General features: G+C 44.8%; 2 protein-coding genes across 4 annotated transcripts in view; one reads left to right on the top strand and one right to left on the bottom strand.

The window, feature by feature from the left end:
* The window catches only part of dync1h1 (dynein, cytoplasmic 1, heavy chain 1), a 343,117-nt gene that overhangs the window by 236,481 nt on the left and 86,767 nt on the right, over positions 1 to 19,869 (bottom strand). The window lies entirely within an intron of this gene.
* Positions 1 to 19,869, top strand: part of pacrg (PARK2 co-regulated) — a 136,352-nt gene that overhangs the window by 77,828 nt on the left and 38,655 nt on the right. For all 3 annotated transcript variants that reach the window (XM_052085432.1, XM_052085431.1, XM_052085433.1), the window contains exon 4: positions 4,237 to 4,386. In XM_052085432.1, coding sequence (XP_051941392.1) covers positions 4,237 to 4,386 — 150 coding nt within the window. The remainder of the gene's footprint in view (positions 1 to 4,236; positions 4,387 to 19,869) is intronic.

Here is a 19,869-nt window from a genome sequence, read left to right as displayed (position 1 = left end):
AAACAGGGCCTGGCGTGAATGCTCGATTATGCTATTCAGATTTGTGCAGTCACAGGTTTTATAGCAGCAATAATACATCAGTACACTCCTGCACCCCCTGCTTTCGACATTTTTTTTCCCCCACCTCTCTTCCAGCAAAGCAAGAATGCTGATGAATAATTGAACGGTTCTGCGGTCCAAATGTCACAGCAGGGAAAATTGTTTGCGCTGACTGGTAATTAGAATTTTATTGTTTGTTATGTAGGTTTCAAATTCCTGTCATCGCGCATTCCACCTTATCACGGTGATGGCGGATATCTGCGCGCGTGTCCGTCCGGCGGGAGGGCAGGGAGGGATTGGGGTGTGGGGTAGGTTTGGGGGGTGTATCGAGGAGGAGGTGATGGGATGGCATGGAGTGCAGTGGAATCAGTCACTCAGAATTGCCCAGTGTTGAGCTGAAGACAATAGCGTAGATCTACCTCGAGTTTCATCAATAAATACTGGATTGAAAATAAATGCCTCCCTCAAATATTCCATTTTTGTTCGGATGCAGGCAAGAGTTAACTGTGGAGCCCATACGTTGCCAGCAAAATTATTTTAGTTTAGATTAGTTCCTTGACCGGTAGGATGACATGTGGTCCCTACACACTGTTGTGCGGATTTCGATTATCGTGTAGTTCCTCAAAAAGTGGTTGTTTTTCAAATAGATGCGTTGCTCTAATTATTTGGTGTATGTGTCATCAACTTAAAAAAAATCAACATCTATTTATAGACACCATTGTTCAGACATTCAGACATTTAAGCACTTACTCGTAAGCCTAGTTGATCTCCATTGCTAACCAAAACAGAAGCAACCATTGAGACACGTACAGAGGGTAGTTTTTCACTTCTCAATGAGTGTATTTTCCGCTCTATATCACCTAAAAACATTCCATTTTGTCAAAAGCTGACAAAGCCGTCAAAAGACGAAAAGCTACAATAGTGGCTGCGGTTGCGTTATGCATCCACTGGATGGAGCTACGCTAAAGAGAATACAATGCAATACAATACAATACAATACAATACAATGCAATACAGTTATTTATATAAAGCGTTCACAACCGCTGCAGCTGTAACAAAGCGCTTTACAGAGCATTCAAAATACTACGGCCAAGAAATTATAATCTTGATCCATATGTAAGGCGCATCGGATTATAAGGCTATACTATGCGTCTTATAATGCGGTGCACCCAATATATGAACAGTTATAAAATAGGCCAATCATTGAAGGTACGCCTTATACTCCGAAGTGCCTTATAGTGCGGAAAATACGTTATGTCATTCACTCACGGTGAAATAATACTGCTAAGACCATTTGATTCCCTTTGCTAACCAAAACAGCAGCAGCTATCTTGTTGCATATAAACTTCCCTGTGTAGTACGAAAGATGATTTACACCAAAAGCCATTTATCTATCCATTTTTTTTCTCCCATGAGGACATGAAACCATGAATAAAATTATCTTTCTCAGACTTCAATGGTGGATCTGCTGGGTTTTGCCACCCACTCGGTTTTAAGTTATTCCACTCACTGCGTACAAATAAAGGACTCCCACATCATAGACGCACCCTCCCTTCTGAATTTGAGTAAATAAACTACCCCTAAATCCACTTTGCAGTAGTTTGTAGACCTCCAGCACCTTGACCTCTGACTCATTCACTTGCCGCCTCACATCTCCTGGCTTCGACTCAGCACGGCAGAGATTTGCGACTCTAATGCCACCACGCTCCCCGCCTGCAATTCTTAATTAATGACGTGCTCGTCTTCATTCATTGAGGATTACAGTCGGCATGCTGGGCCACGACTGCAAAGAGTCGTCAAACAACGCCCTGTAAACGCGACAAACACGTTTATCAATCTTTCCATCCATTCTCTGCCGTGCTTAGCCTCGCTAGGGTCATGGTTAAACTGGAGCCTATTCCAGCTGACTGGTTGCAATCCCTCACAGGCACACAGAGCTGGCAGAAAAAGTATACACACCCTCTGTTCAAATGCCAGGTTTTTGTGACGTGATAAATAATTTCAAAATATTATCCGCTATTAATGCAAGCTATAACCCGCTCAACTCAATCTTGGACTACATATTTACACCTACAGTATCTCACACTATCTCTTTGAACAACTGCCATGTTCACACACATGTTTTATTCGCTTTAGTACTGTTTTATTTATCAGATTTTGACTTGTTTATTTGTCTTTTTTTTGCATAATATGTTTCCAGCAAGTGCACCCTATGCATGCACAAGCAATCTGATGCACTAGCAGATTCTCTCCACAGAGGTGTGCAGGAAATGACAATGCAATGTTTCTCCAAAGAGAAATGTTTGGTCTCCCACCATATGTTGTCCGTTGACGATGACGCTCTAGCTTATTAATTAAAGTGGACAAGATGGATTTGTTTTTCATGAGTCATCCAGTCCCACTGCCGTGCAAATTGATGCAATGATTAAAACATATACCAGTATATACACACACACACACACATATATATATATATATATATATATATATATATATATATATATATACACTAATATATATACTATATATACAAATTTTGTGTTCTGGCTATGTGGATGGAATTTGGATTCATTGAATTTTCGTTTTTTTTTTTTGACAAGTCATCAAACTCGTCTGCCTTGCTCCACTAACCCTCATGACGAAGTCTAAAATGACATGAAATTTAGTACGACTATTCTGCCCAGTGTTTGTGCTTGAAATTTGGTTGTAGTTAAAACACATTTGCGTTTGAAGGACCCGTGGAATAGACCCAAATGTGTGCTTCAAACCGTAATGGCAGCATTCCTCCAACCAAATGTTGCCAAGCGAAACTGGCTTCGGGGGCTGAATTTCAGATACCAGAGTCAAACCAAATTTTGGAGCTTCAATTTTTACGAGATGTACTGTACGCAACAACAAAGATGAATATTTGAGTATGCGAAAGCCCTCAAAATGGCGATTAATTCCGCCTGCCAAGACAATTTCAAGAATGCCTTTGCGCCACATGGGACCCAATATCATAATTACTCCAGGACATATTTAGGAACAAAGGCAAGTAAGTTTTTGCCACTTAAAGGTTGTTTTCCAACCCGTCGCTCTCTCTGTCTGTCACATCCTTTTATGCGCCAGCATGCCCCCGCTGACATTTAGATGTTTTCCCTGCTTTCTTTCACCGAGTTGGTCGTCTGTGATCTCTTCTACCCTTTGACTCTCCCGCCACCTTTTGTTTTCCAGGGTAGCTGGAGATGGAGTTAAGTGCAGCTGAAGGCCAAAATAGCTTTGTGATTGGTTCTTATTAGCTCTGGCTTCCCCAGTGGATTTGCTATCAGTGATTGCAGACAAGCCGTTCTTCTCAATGGAAAGAAAATGGGAAGGGAGTGTTTTCTGTCTTTTAGCTAGAGGAAGAATCTGTATTAGGGATGTGATTAAAAATAATAATAATAAAAAGTGAACATAAATAATAAATAAAAAATAATAAATAAAGGCATACTGCTAAATTGCACAGATACTTTTTTAATGCATTTTTAATGATTATATTAAATTTTTTATTACTTTGTATTTTTCAAAAACGCTGCATTTTACTTGCGGTTTAATTAGTTTTAGTTTTAGCTTTAGTTTTTTTTAAATATGGTGCATTTTTTGAGTGTAGCATTACAAAACGAAATGTCACTGAGTATGGTGAAATAAAGTCAAGTAAACTTAAATTCCCAAATGATGTACATTAGGACAGAAAAAAACGGAACCCCAAAAGCTCATGTATGATATCAATTGACAAAGATGAAAAATAATTCACTCGAATTAGAGGTTTTTTAGTTTTGTTTTAGAAACTTAAAATGTAGTTTCAGTTAGTTGCTATTTACATTGCATCCCTTTTCCCAAATGTCGTGCTTCTACAATCTTAAACCCTGTCACAGATGAACATTCTTCCAGCATTCTTTTTTGGATAAGAAGTGTACATATGCATACAGTCATAAATATTTTAAAAAAACAACAAAAACAGTAAAACTCAGCCTTTACGTGAGCCTATTTCGTTGTCAGACTTAATTGTGTCATGGCTGTGAGTAAGGACTTTCGAGGACGAGCCCTTGTTTTGGGAGTCAAAGAAAAAAAAACAGTTGGATCAAATTCCAACTTTTCACGACTGAACTAGCATTCCAATGTTGGTCCAACTTTTATAGCCTTTTGCTGTTTGACCTCAATACAATTTTTGCCTTCCAGATGCCCTGAACACGAGGAACCGCCAGGTGATCTGCACCACCCTGAAAGTTTTGCAGCATCTGGTGATGTCCGGCGACACGGTGGGAGAAACCCTGGTGCCCTACTACCGACAGATCCTCCCCATCCTCAACATCTTCAAGAACATGAACAGTGAGTTCTGACCGTTCACGTTCCCGTGGAAGCGTGCCGGGATTCCTGATATGTTTAAGCGCACCACGATATTTATATTCATCGTTCAACACCCCGCCCACACACACACACACACACATACACACACTTTTGTTCACATTTTTCACAATTTATCGTGATTCTTTTTTTTTCTACATCATAATTACTTCCTAGCACATGGTAAAGTTGAACCACAATGACATAGTCACTTTTTAGTTGTTGTTTATTGAGTGCTAGTTGAGCAGTGAAACACAAAAACAATAAGCACACTCATGCAGGAGCTGCTGTTGGCCACTTCTCACATTCAGACGCTCACACACGGACTTTGCAATTCACACCCTCTCCCACCAGACACACACACACACTCTGCCATGGACGGGGTTCACTGTAAACAACTTTTGCTAGTGCTGCTCTTATGCCAGAATTAAAGAGCAGTGGAAAAATGTGACAATGTTAAATCGGATGTCTCGCACACATGTGCTCAGTTCTGGTAATTCCTTTTGGTTGACTGAAACAATGATGCAGGGAGACTTAATTTTTTTTTTGTTCACTCGCTGATAAGGATCAGAGTTTTATCTCTATAAGGAGTCCAACTGCATTGTTTGTCGAGGATTCGTCCTCTCTGAATGGCTCCACCTGGCCGCCACGAGTTCCCAGAGAGATTGTCATCAGATCGGCAGGTCTCATTGTGCGGCGTGATGTTCGTATTTAGCAGCGGGGTAGGGGGGGACCCTCAGAGGCAGCGACGTCAGCAAACGCAGCTCGGCGCACAGTCAGTCAGATGTAAAGTGTGACATTGTGAATCAATCACTTAAACTCAGCGCTAGCAGGAGAACACACAAGGCTTTATTCCCTTAATCGATATACAATTTCAATCTCTTGTCTCCCTAATTCGTGTATCTAATCTGTTGTTGAAAGGAAAGGAAGGAGCCTACAAAGATAGCTGTGAAAGACAATGGGGGTAGGGGGGGGGGAGCCCACCTTATTAGCGCAAGGCCTTATGCAAATCCTCTCAGTAAATTAGCTGTCAAATCAATTCCTTAAACCATTTGGAAGCACGAGCTGTTCCGCCAGCGGTCGGCCGAGTGAAGCCCACCAGGAATAGTTTCGCCCGGGCCTGGTAGCTCCAGCGGTCGGCCTCTCCTCCTGGTTCCCCTGGCTCGTCTGTGCAGCAATTAAACCCGGGCCAACTTCTCACCTGGCAGGCGTCCCTGATATTGACCGTTCTCAGTCTGGGCAAGGGTGGGGGAATCAGCCCGCGTGGCTTGCCAGAGCACAGAACTGAATCTGATAAACAAGGTCAGAGCGTTTGGTCGAGTTTACGGTGTTGAAAAGTTCTCTCCAGTTGCGAGAACAACGGATGAAACGTGATGGGTGAATTGAGGTTTGAGGAATAGAGGACTTTGAGGGGGCGTGAAAATTTGATTGTTTTGATTACCTTGATGGGTTGGATGAATGACTGATGAGTAAATTTGAAGGATGTAAGGATTTGATGGCCTATTGATGGATGGAGGGATGGATTTGAGAGGCCAAATGACAGGTTGGTTGTTGGATGGATGATCGATGGAGGGTTGGCTGTTGGATGACTACATTTAAAATAATTGGTGGGTGAAAAGGTCTGTTGGTCTGACCAATTGCTTCTTTTGCTGGATGAGCGGATATTTTTTGGTTTAACAGGGTGGATGGCATGTCGGACGTTTGGTGTTGATGCGTGGATGACTGAATGGTTGTTTTTTTTTTTCAAAGAATGCTACGGTCGATGGATCTGTGATTTGTAGGCTTAGCGTGATGATCGTTTTTTTTTTTGGGGGGGGGACACGCCTTCCTCCTATCGCATGCAAATTAAAAGCTTGCTTTGAGGTCCCTATATGACCTAATGTCGCCTAATTTCTCCACACCCCCAGTCCCATCGCCATCCCACGGCTGTCGCGGAACAAGTGAGTTCGCCACCTCACGCAAAAACACCCCCGGCCATTGTTCACGCTCGAAGACCAACTAATCCCTTGTGGTTCTCCCACACTCTGACTCCCAGAACTTGCATGGCATCCCTCTAATGTCCCGAGCCACAACAGCTCCACTGTCCAGTATGTACAGACGTGTTTGTGCATCTGTCATGAATGCAGCTGTTGTGCTCCACCCCCCCCCACATGCAGCTGTTGGCTTCGGTATCAGATGAGGCCTGGGCGTCGTGTACAATGCCCACCATCCACTGGCTGCATTCTTTTATACATGGACAGAAAAAAAAGACGTACAATCGCACTCTGTCTCCCCCCCCCCCCCCTCACCCCATCCCCGTTTACGGCTCGGTGCCCTGACCCTTTCCATTTTCCCCCCTCTGTTGTTCAGGCTATGATTCAATACGCTGACACCCAGTGCTGTGGGGTCAGGGCTCGAGTCAGATATCACCGGCGTCTCATCGCGGGACAGGTCCCCGTAGGCCACGTTCACACACTCCGACAGTGTCGTCCCCGCTCGGAGACAAGGTTGCGACCCGTTAAATTGGCCTGCGTACGGGCCTTATCGCTGCTATTTTTCCACTGTCAGAGCTGGACCCTAAGCCATTGCCAAAAACAGACTCTCAAGTGTCCTTTCACTCAAGAGAATCAGCCCACCCCCCCATCCCACCCCCCTGATAAGCAGAACAGACTCGCGACCCCTCGTTTCCAGGAACAGCTCAATTGTTCTGTGAGGGAGGGTCGGGGAAAAAAAAAAAATTCTGGCTGTTTAACTGCCGGCAGCCGAGTGACACACTCATGTATCATTTTGAAGAGCGCAATAATAAGCAATCGCATTTCACCCACGTCCTTGATGTACCCCCGTTGTCTCCGGAATCAGATCTCGCCGCCTTTTGTCCGCTTTACGCTTTTCCGTGCGTGAGCTGCGAGAAATGCGCCGAGGACGGCGCAGGAATTCCTCCGGTGTGATTTGCACGCTCCTCTTATTTGCTTGCTGTGATGAATCTTGGCCCTAATGAAATGCAACAACATTTCCTATGAAGTAGAGACGTGCTTGCTCATCCGGCAAATTCTTCCTCGGAGCTCAGACGAAGAAGGTACTCATCTGCTGCACGTCATCCCGGAAAGGGAAAAGGGGAGTTTGCAGGCTAAAGCAAAGATACACAAAAAGAAAAACTCGATGAAGAACCGCTTCAGACAGAAATCCAGTACATCCATAATTCTATTTTGGGGATTCTAAACTTGTATTATTGAATTAGTGAGAACTTCTAATACAGGCATGTCCACACTTTTTGCTCCAAGGGCCACATACAGAAAAAAACGAAGGATGCAAGGCCTATTTAAACTTGGCAAGCATGACAAAATCAGACAATCGAATATTTCCAGATTATTTATACGAGTATTAGTGTCCCCCCCGCCCCTGAAAAAATTGTTACCTGAACAGCCTTCTCTAAGACAAATAGTTTAGGATTTATGTCATATGGTCCCAAATTTAACACTGACACAGAGGCAGAAAGTCGATGAAAAAATCTTTACCGGGGGGGGGGGTGGAAAGCTATTATCTTTTACCACTACAGTGTCATGACTAGAAATGTTGCTAGTTAAGTTGTACATAGTTCATTTACGTCCCTGCGTATTTAGCAAAGATATATAGCATATACAACACATTTGTTAGAAGCCAGTGTCAATTTTAATAAATGCCCCGGGCCGCTTAAAAACAAACAGCGGGTCACAAATTGCCCTCTGGCCACAGTTTGGACAACGGACACCACTCCACATGGTTTGTTTCATAAGTCTGTAACGAGATGGAAAGTACTAAAGGAAACTGTTTGGGAAAGACCCGAAACTTTAAGGTGACTTGACGATTGGTGTGTGTTTCAGATCAGATCAATAAGTAGAAGAGCACTGTAAGTCATTAAGAACATCCGGTGTCTCTTGCTGAAGCTGCTTTTGAGTAAAGCGAAAACATTCTTTCGGTCAAGAAAAGCCTTCAGTGTCGTTTGTCGCAAGTATTTTAAGACCAGCTAATCTCTACTGGGGCCTCCACTGTTTACAAGTTTGCACTTTCACTTTCTTAGTGATTCTCCTGACACGGTTCCAAACAAAGACCAGGTGGGTCGTGGATCCAAAAAATGCAGACTCAAATAAATGGCGATACAATTATTATTATTTCTCTTAAGGAAAACTAACGGAAATCGCTGGCGACCCTAAGCCAATCGAGAACAAAAAGCGCTTGCAACCGGCAAGGTCAATTTGGTCAATGAAAAGCCACCAAACTAAATGACAAGAGTCCAAATGCAAAGTACGTAACTCGTCCAAAAAAAAAAGTACGTTACTTGAAAAAACAAAATCTACCGAGACAAGAGCGACTGTGAGCGAGAACATGATGTCGAGAAAATGGCACTTGGGCTTGAACAGCGAACGTCTATGGACATGGTATTTGTTTTAGTTGGTATTGTGGCATTGTTGTGTTGTCCCGGTGGCGGTTTTCTCTGCTTATCTGGAAGGTGTAGGTCCTTAAACCCCCATTCATCACTGACATAGTCTCACACGCGCACACACTCACACACAGAGGCACAAAGAAACATGGGGGTGATCTGTTTCATTTGGCCTCTTTTATCTTCCTGCTGTAGGAATGTGGCCAGCTATGATAAGGTCTCAACCACTTGCATTCTGCACACACAGAGCTCGTGATAGCAGCTCACTGTGCATGTCCGACTTTGTGAGGTTTTTTTTTTACCTCCGATGGTGACAGATGCAACGGCGGGGTCAGCCACTCTGTCTTCGCCCATGTGTTTTTTTTTTCTATCAGAGCACTGCACGTTCACGGGCCACACTGGATGTCTTCATGAGTTACAATGGCAGATGGGCTCTGAAAGGGTGCCAGTGGTGACGTAAAAACTCTTTAAGGTTGTCTGAAATGTTCATTAAAAATTTTAATTTTATCCTTCAAATCAAAGGTATGTTAATAGTTCCATTGTTGCCTGAAAAAAAGTTGAGTCTTTATTATCTTTGATATCAAATAAGGAACATTCAGGGTTGTTTGTATTTTTTTTTTCCAAGATGGCGCCCGAGTAGGCAGCCCTCGGCAAGTGCTCTTCAAGAGCCTTGCTTTTTTGTTCTTTTTTGCTGTTTTTGTCTTTTGTTTTGTCACATGTTGTTTGTTGTTTCATTGTGTGGACCTGATATGGACTGTTTTCAGCGCCTTTTGGCCACGACATTCGTCAAAGGAGCAGTATCTGTGCTTGATGGTTGCGCCTTCTCGCCAGCGCGCCTGTACCAGCACAGATTTTGATTGGGAGGAATGTCGGCGCCATTGACTGTCGGTGCTGGACAGACCTGGGGCGCTTGTGTTTTTTGCGCCAGTAATGGGCAGCATTTTTCACAACCCCGATTTGTTCAGTGGCTATGTCAGCGCTGTTGGACAGTTGGCGTTGGTGCGGCTGGATGGATGGCCGCTGAAGTTGAGGATGAGGATAGAGGAGCGTTGGCGAAGAGCGCCGATGCGTATTTGGAACCGTGAGTCGCCGCTTGGAATTGAAATGGATTTCCATGGGACAGGAGAAGTGAACCAATCTCTTTTTTCGTCAATGGATGCTACAGCTTCTTGTTGACTTTGAAACTTGGCTTGTGGCCGACGTGTGCACATTTTGAGCATGCCGTCTCTGATCCACTGCTTAAAGGACACTTTGATACTCTCCTCTTTCATCTCAAACTGCTTCAAACAACAAAGCGTGTGACGGAAAAGTGGTTAGGACTGCACGACTCTCCGTGTTTTATGTTATGTGTTCTGTTTATTATTTTACTTTATGTTAACTGTTTTGTAAAGCGCTTTGTTACAGCTGCCACTGTTGTGAAAGCGCTATTTAAATCAGCATGTATTGTATTGTATTGTAAGAAATGCTACTTGCTGTAAGCGACAATGCTTGGGGAAAACCCCCCACAAAAGAGTATTTATTTATTTATTTGCGACTCAAAACATTTTCAAAAAAACAGATCTACATTCAATATATTTTTCAGGAGAGGGAAAAAAAATCCCAGGAAAACAATTTGTCAAAATCCAAAATGTGTAAAAAAATATTAAAGAAAAGAAAAACAAACAAAAATTTCCACAGGAGGCGAACTGCAAATATGCCGTGCTCCGCAGTGATAGCAATAATATCAAAATTTGGCGTGAGTTGCTTTTTTGATGACGCTTTTTATGCATTTTATGTGGCTATTTATTACGATTGTGCAATTCGGACAAGGCACTCTTGAGGTGAGGCTACATTCAAATCTCTGAAATCTCTTCAAAGTGCTCTTAAAAAGTCATTAGTCTGGCCTCCTTCAACTCGCACATACCTCGCTTTCAGCCTTAAGTAAGCCTGAGCTCTGCGCTGAATAGTTCCCAACGATTCTAGTTGGCAAACATTTGCTTTATTCAATCTCCTTTTCCAGCTGCCGTTGTGAAAAATGAATTTGCCTGCATGCTTTCTTTTTGTGTGCGCAGTAGACGCGAGGGAAAGCCGACACATATCGGCGTGCAAAACACACACGTAAACCCCCGTAACCCTACATGTAATCCATCATCCTCCAATGACAGACACAGCCCCCGCTGTCTCCGCGGATGACAAAATGCACACCTCATCCTCAACCACTGTCGCCTCTTCCATCTCGCCCCCTCTCCGATAGGAGATATCTATCTATCAGCCAATCACGGCCCGCAAAATCCCTCCTCCACTGTTAAAAAAAAAAAAAAAGCTATAAAGCAGAGCTATAAGGCCAGAGACGTCTTGAGAGATCCACATAATACATTGCACGTTGCTCCTTCGCTGCCCCCCTCCCAACCCTGCGTTAGCATGCTTGGTGGAACATAATGACTTTCTACATCTCTTCTCAAGCTTTAGAGAATACAGTATATTTTTGATATCAAGCCGTATGTTTTTTTTTTAATCTGTTCTTGTTGGCAACGTAGTCATGTCACGAGTAGTCCTCTGGTTCCCTTTGTGTCTTTTCTCGGAAACGTTTTCATTTGTTTGAATGCCATGTGGTGTTAAAGAGTGAGGAGATAGCAACAACTATAACGTATGTCGGAAAGTGGTTGGGGGAACCCGTTGGCAAACAAAGAGGAAAAAAGAGAATACAAAGAAAAAGCAGCAGCACGCAACCATCTGACTCTGAATTGAAGAGAGTGCGGGAATAGCGATAGAGAACACCTGTTGCGAAACAGTTGAAGAGCCTCTTGATATACTTGGACGAAAGTGAACAGCAACAAAAGACCCCAGCAACAACTGATGTAACCCAAACTGTGGTGAAAAAAGGATTGAAAAAAAAAGGATAAAAGTTAGAAAAGAGCAACAAATGCACACATGGTCTATGTCACCCGGGGTTTGCTAATGGGAACTTTTCATGGTGTTGAGAAAGCCAAATAAAGTGAAAAAAAACAGACACGCACAGCTTGGTTAAATAAAAACAATGTAAGACGATTGACTTGTTTACAGATGTTGAACCGTCAACCAAGATAGCATTTCGTAGCCAAAGTTGTAACACAACCACAAGACACAAGACTAACAAGCAACGTTCAAACTTTTTTGTTTTGCATCGGAGATGAACGATGCGCCCCTCCTCTTGTCGGCTCGAAGCAACCCCGGTCTCGATCAAACCCACGCAAAACACGCCGGCCGACAGCGATATTTTGTGTTCGGTCTGAACCTAGCGTTAGCCTTATGCTAGGCAACAGCTCATGCTAAGCTAAAGCGTGTGAACAAATTCATTCATTTATTCATCTTCCGAGCCGCTTGATCCTCACTCGGGTCGCAGGGGGTGCTGGAGCCTATCCCAGCTGTCTCCGGGCAGTAGGCGGGGGACACCCTGAATCGGTTGCCAGCCAATCGCAGTGCACACAGAAACGAACAACCATTCGCACTCACACTCACACCTAGGGACAATTCAGAGTGTTCAATCAGCCTGCCACGCATGTTTTTGGAATGTGGGAGGAAACCGGAGCACCCGGAGAAAACCCACGCAGGCCCGGGAAGAACATGCAAACTCCACACAGGGAGGCCGGAGCTGGAATCGAACCCGGTACCTCCGCACTGTGAAGCCGACGTGCTAACCACTGGACTACCGGGCCGCCTGTGACCAAATTGTGATAATATAATAATAAGAATATTCATTCATTCATTCATCTTCCGAGCCGCTTGATCCTCACGAGGGTCGCGGGGGGTACTGGAGCCTATCCCAGCTGTCTTTAGGCAGTAGGCGGGGGACACCCTGAATCGGTTGCCAGCCAATCGCAGGGCACACAGAAACGAACAACCATTCGCACTCACACTCACACCTCGGGACAATTCAGAGTGTTCAATCAGCCTGCCACGCATGTTTTTGGAATGTGGGAGGAAACCGGAGTACCCGGAGAAAACCCACGCAGGCCCGGGAAGAACATGCAAACTCCACACAGGGAGGCCGGAGCTGGAATCGAACCCGGTACCTCTGCACTGTGAAGCCGACGTGCTAACCACTGGACTACCGGGCCGCCTGTGACCAAATTGTGATAATATAATAATAAGAATAGGTTGTATGAATTCAAACCTCACAGAAACCAACTAAGTAATACAAAATACAAGGCCTGCGGTAACCTGGTTGGGCAACCTGAGGATTAACCATGAGGGATGAGAGCAAAAAGGAATGACAAAAGACAACAACAGTCCCTTTTGGAATTTAGTTGGCGTCCCTGGGGGCCAACAATGGGCAAAAAGACCAGAAAGTGACAATATGCGTTTGAAGCCGGGGATAAAGAATGAGAAAACAGAAGGAAAAGCAACTACAAAAGACAACAGGGGTGAGGGATGTGCCAGTAACTCTTGTAGCTACGAGCCCGGGAGAGACAGAAATAAGTCGCGCGCTCTTATCAATCCTCCCACAACTATCTCCCTTCACTCCCGCTGCCTTGCGGCTCGGCGCACCGACCGGTTCTGTTAATTTCTTTGGTCAACAGGTCTGCGGCGTCCAATCAGGTACGAGCGGCGGCCCTCGGGCCTTCCCGGCTTCAATTTAAAGGTCAGACGATAAGCGGGCAGATTCATGCATAATCCGAGCGCAGACACTCTGGCTCTGTTGACCCTCTTAAACGTTTCCCTCCTTGGGCTAACTTTGACGGATGCGCCTCATTTTGTCGTCTATTTCCAAATAAAAACGTTGTTGTTTGTCAAGTTGTATAATTGCTTTAGCCCATTCTTTAGGATAAGCATTTGGCTGTGTGTTTTTTTTTTTTTTTGGTGTGTGTGTGTGTTTTTTTGAAACGCCACGCTCATTAAGTTGTACATCCGCACTCGTGGAGAAAGCGGATGGCAACAGGGGGGTTGGGGGGGGGGGTTTGATCCCCGAGGCTAGCAGCAAGCAGACTTGAAATGGAATAGAACGTGGTATCTGGGTGCGGACGCTTTGAAAGCTCGACAAAGCACTACTTTGATTGCTTGCTGCAGCGGGTGGATGCAGGCCAGCAGCGCAATTAAATCGCCCCTCACTCAACGGACAAATGCTGGACAACATTGGGACTCTTGGATTTATGATTTTTTCATTTTTCATAGAATCCATCTTAGGAAATAATGTGGCGGTCCGTTCCGCCAGTGGTTAGCACGTCGACCTCACATTGCAGAGGATACCGGGTTCGATCCCGGCTCCGGCCTTTCTGTGTGGAGTTTGCATGTTCTCCCTGAGCCTGCGTGGGTTTTCTCTGGGTACTCCAGTTTCCGCCCACGTTCCGAAAACATGCATGGCAGGCTGATTGAACGCTCAAAATTGTCCCTAGGTGTGAGTGTGAGCGTGGATGGTTGTTCGTCTCCGTGTGTGCTGCGATTGGCTGGCAACTGGTTTTGTAAACTCCTGTCACATTTTAAGGGTCCCACATTAAACCTTTTTTGGTTCAGGGTCAGTGAACTTCGGCCGTGTTGTGGCCAAGGGCCACCAGGCTGCTGTTAATGTTGAACCTTAATTATGCGCAGTTTGATCAATTTTAATATCAGAAAATGAACAAAATGTGCCCTGAAATAATGATGAAATTCAAATGGATTGCACATAAAAGTTAAAAAACAAGACATGAAAGCACTGTAAAATGTAAAAACAACAACAAGCAACAGTTTTTTTTTAAAGAGAGTTGTCTGTGAAAAGTGACTCCATTTAATACTTGCTCTCACCGAGGTCTGGGAATTTCTTTTTGAGGTATAGTTTCCCGCTTTTGTCTCAGTGGGGCTCCTTCTAATCCCAGAAGTGGTCTATGACTGAAGTGGAGGAATTAAGAGGGTGTTTTTTCCTCTCTTCATTGCCTTTAATCTCCTTTGGGACAATGCAGTTCGTCACTAATCCTTGGAGACTACTCTGACACTTTGAGCAGACATCCATTCGTCTGTTGAGCGTTGGACACCAACGTGCGCGTGTGTGTCCATGTTTATTTATGAATCGGCGTGCTTCCCCAGCACATCATCGTGTTTGACATCTTTGCAGGCAGCTAGCAATAGCGCTGTGGCGTGTGTGTGTGTGTGTCTGGTGCGGCAGGTTGGCTTGTCAGCTTCCATAAAGGGACACACCTCGGCACACTGGCCCGTGTGCGAGCGACTTGTCGTCGTCCCATATGGGCTCCCAACAAGAGAATTTGATACTGATCGTCAGTGTCACAAAGTCCCATGCCTAATTTAGTGCACATAAAAGGGATGGATTATGGAAAATATGCTTTTTAATGGCTAGTAGGCAAATAGTCCCGATTCAAGAGTGGAAGGCAATCTTTATTGTTAGCATTTCCTAAAAAAATGTCTCAGTGATTGACGCTACCCGATATTATCTCAAAATCATGTGAAAAGGCTCCTAAATTCAAAATGGAGTAGTTGCCGTGTACTATAACTGTAAAATAAATAAGTTCCTGGCGGGAGCTTCAGTGGATACACGCTGAAAGCGTCCGCTAGCCAAACCGCGTGATGAACGTAACTCGAAACCCATTCCTTTCTCAAGACCATCCCCTTAAAAGCCCCTTAATGCACATACAAGTAAATCCTCATGAGACTCGTCCAATGTCCATCTCAGATTCCTCGAGTCATCTCTAAATCTACTTTACATATCATCTGGTCACTGTAGAATCCTCTCAATTATGTAGTAGTCTGTGCTGACAAGCTGAATAGATCATATAATCATAAAGTCCTTGTATCTATTGATTTGGCATTATTCATTCGAAAGTTTAAGACGACGACCCCTTTGCATTCAAAGCACGCAACCTTGCTACAATTTCGCTGTTGTGGCCAAAAGGTCACGGCTACAGTTGTATTTATTCATTCATTCATCTTCCAAGCCGCTTGATCCTCACTAGGGTCGCGGGGGGTGCTGGAGCCTATCCCAGCTGTCTTCGGGCAGTAGGCGGGGGACACCCTGAATCGGTTGCCAGCCAATCGCAGGGCACACAGAGACGAACAACCATCCACGCTCACACTCACACCTAGGGACAATTTAGAGTGTTCAATCAGCCTGCCACGCATGTTTTTGGAATGTGGGAGGAAACCGGAGCACCCGGAGAAAACCCACGCAGGCCCGGGGAGAACATGCAAACTCCACACAGGGAGGCCGGAGCTGGAATCGAACCCGGTACCTCTGCACTGTGAAGCCGACGTGCTAACCACTGGACTACCGGGCCGCCCCAGTTGTATTTAGTGATCATGAATTGAACATTTGGCACCAAGTCAAAGGCAGTTTATTCATCCGGATGTGGTGCCTGGACCCTGTCGGGACCCTGACTTAAGGGGTCACAAGTATGCAAGGTAAACAGACGGTCAGCTAAAGTTCCCTTGAGGGATCTCAACCGTTCCTCATTTTGCGTTTGGAGCAATATTTTCCAAGAGTTATCCTTCATTTTCGTCACGGTTAAACCTCATATTGCGGCACGATGCATGTCTCGCTTTCGGATACGTTGGTCGCGAATCAATATTACAGGCGTAATTCAACAAGTATCTTCTGGCTGCTTTTTAGTGGACTTATTGTCCTAAATTTTCAATCGCTATATCCCGGGACCCCTAGCAGCATTGAACGGCTGCAGGGGCATTTATCTGATGTTCCGCGTTCTTCAATAAGCTATTGTCTGTTCAATAGGCAGTCAGTGGAACCCCGCACCTTGAGCGGATGACTGGATTTATTGTGGAGCTGCAAAAATGTGAAGTGTTAAGGAAAGAGAAGCAGAATTACAGGTCGCCTTTAAATGGTGCTCAACAAAAGGAAAGTCATCTGGAATAAATACTACGTGGCGCACACATGGAAAGTTAACAAGGGGGGAAAAAGGCTGGTAAGTGCGTTTAGAAGTGAAGTAAATCACTGTGCATTGCAAAGATTTTATTTTCACATTGTTAATATTTAAAAGGGTGTTGTTCATTGGGATTGAATTTGCTGTTCATACCAAAGCCAGTACAGTTTCTTAGCCGTCACTTCGAAATACAAATAGCCCAGGAAGCCTTCATTTATTTTATTTTTGAAAAAAAAAATAATAATAATCAAAGAAATCATCCTGGGTCCCTTTTCAAGGGTGTAGACATCAATGTACCCACTTCACGTGACTATGGGAAATCTAGAGGAGACGTTCCCAAATTTTTTTAAGCCTTGCGCCCTCTTACGCATCCTGTAAATTAAACGGAAACACTGGCTCAAAATGGCACATTCTCTTGCCTAAAAGTCTTTGGGAGGGTGGTCGTGCACAGTACATTTGTGTTGCACCACAGTCACTCTGCGTTTGACTGGTCACTGCTCCGGCATGTAGCCTGCATCCCGCCCAAAGTCAGCTGGAGTAGGCTTCATACCACCGATGCCTTAATTAAGACCCGAACTCTTGGAAGGCATGCATTTTTATTTTCTCTTTGATATTTAGGCTAACGGGCGGCCCGGTAGTCCAGTGGTTAGCATGTCGGCTTCACAGTGCAGAGGTACCGGGTTTGATTCCAGCTCCGGCCTTCCTGTGTGGAGTTTGCATGTTCTCCCCGGGCCTGCGTGGGTTTTCTCCGGGTGCTCCGGTTTCCTCCCACAGTCCAAAAATATGCGTGGCAGGCTGATTGAACACTCTAAATTGTCCCTAGGTGTGAGTGTGAGTATGAATGGTTGTTCGTTTCTGTGTGCCCTGCGATTGGCTGGCAACCGATTCAGGGTGTCCCCCGCCTACTGCCCGAGGACAGCTGGGATAGGCTCCAGCACCCCCCGCGACCCTAGTGAGGATCAAGCGGCTTGGAAGATGAATGAATGAATGAATATTTAGGCTAATTGGCACCTGATGAATGTAAAAACAAAGAATAATCTTTTTACTTGATGTAACGTCCTCGTAAGTGGACGCCAGGCCCTTATAGTCCAAAATTTATAATTTTATAGTCTTGAAAACCAAAGACGCCATGTCCACACATGTGGACGCCAGGTCCCAAGAGGGCAGTGGTCACCAACCTTTTTGAAACGGAGAGCTACTTGTCGGGTGCTGATTCATGCGTAGAACACCGGTTTGACACACACTTGTGAAAGAAGACATTCGCTCAAAGGACTTTGAATCATATTATTGTGTGTTATCGTTAAAAAAAAAAAATGTTTTTGCGTCTAATTTTGTGTGCGATTTCTTTTGGTTTCCCTCTGCTTCAACTTTTATGACACATATCGAGACAGACGTCCCATTTCGAATCAAGCATCTCACCGTCACCGAGCCGAAACTGAACTCGCGCTACCTGGATTGAAGTCGCTGTACAATTGTCGCTCGATACCGCACGCGGGTACACATCAAAACGGTTTTGAGAAACGTCGGCCCCATGATCCAGATCAAAGTTTGCCATTCCGTCCAATGGAAACATGATTTTTAGGCCTCAATGTCGCTAGCGCCCCCGTTAGCGACATTGAGGCCTAAAAATCATCTCAGCGGAGATCCATTTGGCTAAAAATGCTTCTTACGTCATCTCTTTTCCTTTCTATTTTGTCTTCACTTTGACTGGTTTCTGCCTCCTCCCTCTTTTGTTGCAGCTACCTCCTTTCCACTTTTCGCCTTAGCTGGTAGCGCTCAAAGCCTCTGCCTCTTTGTTCTCCACTGCAGACCACCCATAAAGCGGCTCTCTTGTTGACCTCGGCGGCATGAATAATTCACCCGGCGCCTTGTGCCACCTCTTGTAACATCCCGACCTTCAGCCCTCCCGCCGATGCCTGGACGGACACTTTACGCACTCCTCAAAGAGCTTCCACAGGCATTCGGTCCCTCTCACCTCCTATCAAATATTTAGCCGGCGAGGATGGGGAGTCGCACATGGCCAGCTTCTCCTTTCAAATGCTCCGACGGGCATTTCTTGCTAATTCTGTCTTCGAGGCGAGGATCTCTTGAAACATTTAGGTAACCCCCCGCACCCTCCCAACACATATAGAGCCACCTCACTCCTCCCCAAGTGGGCTGCTGCAACAACGAAGCAGTTATCTTGTTTTAAATCTGTCTTGGAAAAAAAAAAAACGATGTTTAGAAACCAGATCTGACATTTCCTTTCGTAGTTTCTAATAACAGCTCAGTGACCCGCAGGAGAGACAACTGCAAGGATACACGCCAACACGTATTTGTCTGAAATACGAGAACACTCTCTCTCTCTCTCCCTTGAAGTGTTTCAAGTGTCTCGGAATTTGGATGGTCCTCACTTTGGCTGTCAGTCGTGATGATGTGTGAAGCGGTTATGAGTGCAGCAGCTTTCCCGTGACTGATCTCGGTCCAGCTTTTTCCCCTTTTTTGTTATTCTGTTTGAATTGTACCAACACGGAATTGGATGTTGACATCAAACTTGGGGTCACACCCTTGTTTTCTGGTACTTGTCAGAACATTGCTTGGACAACTTCAATCCCACATCCCATGTCAGGTCTTATTTTTTAAATCTCGTTCTGTATCCAACCTGTTGTGCTATATTCAGTTGAGTTAATACAATACAATACAATACATGCTGATTTATATAGCGGTTTCACAACAGCGGCAGCTGTAACAAAGCGCTTTACAAAACAGTTAACATAAAGTAAAATAATAAACACAACACATAACATAAAACACGGAGAGTCGTGCAGTCCTAACCACTTTTCCGTCACACGCTTTGTTGTTTGAAGCAGTTTGAGATGTAAGAGGAGAGTATCAAAGTGTCCTTTAACCATTGGATCAGAGACGTCATGCTCAAAATGTGCACACGTCGGCTACAAGCTAAGTTTCAAAGTCAACAAGAAGCTGTAGAGTCCACTGATGAAACAAATGAGATTGGTTCACCTTTCCTGTCCCACGTAAATCCGCTTCAATTCCAAGCGGCGACTCTCAGTTCCAAGTACGCATCGGCGCTCTTCGCCAACGCTCCTCTCTCCTCATCCTCAACCTCAGCGGCCATCCATCCAGCCGCACCAACGCCAACTGTCCAACAGCGCTGACATAGCCACTGAACAAATCGGGGTTGTGAAAAATGCTGCCCATTACTGGCGCAAAAAACACAAGCGCTCCAGGTCTGTCCAGCACCGACAGTCAATGGCG

This window comes from Hippocampus zosterae, chromosome 14 (assembly GCF_025434085.1).
Source record: "Hippocampus zosterae strain Florida chromosome 14, ASM2543408v3, whole genome shotgun sequence".
Lineage (NCBI taxonomy): Eukaryota > Metazoa > Chordata > Actinopteri > Syngnathiformes > Syngnathidae > Hippocampus > Hippocampus zosterae.
This window is presented reverse-complemented; position numbering and strand designations above follow the sequence as displayed.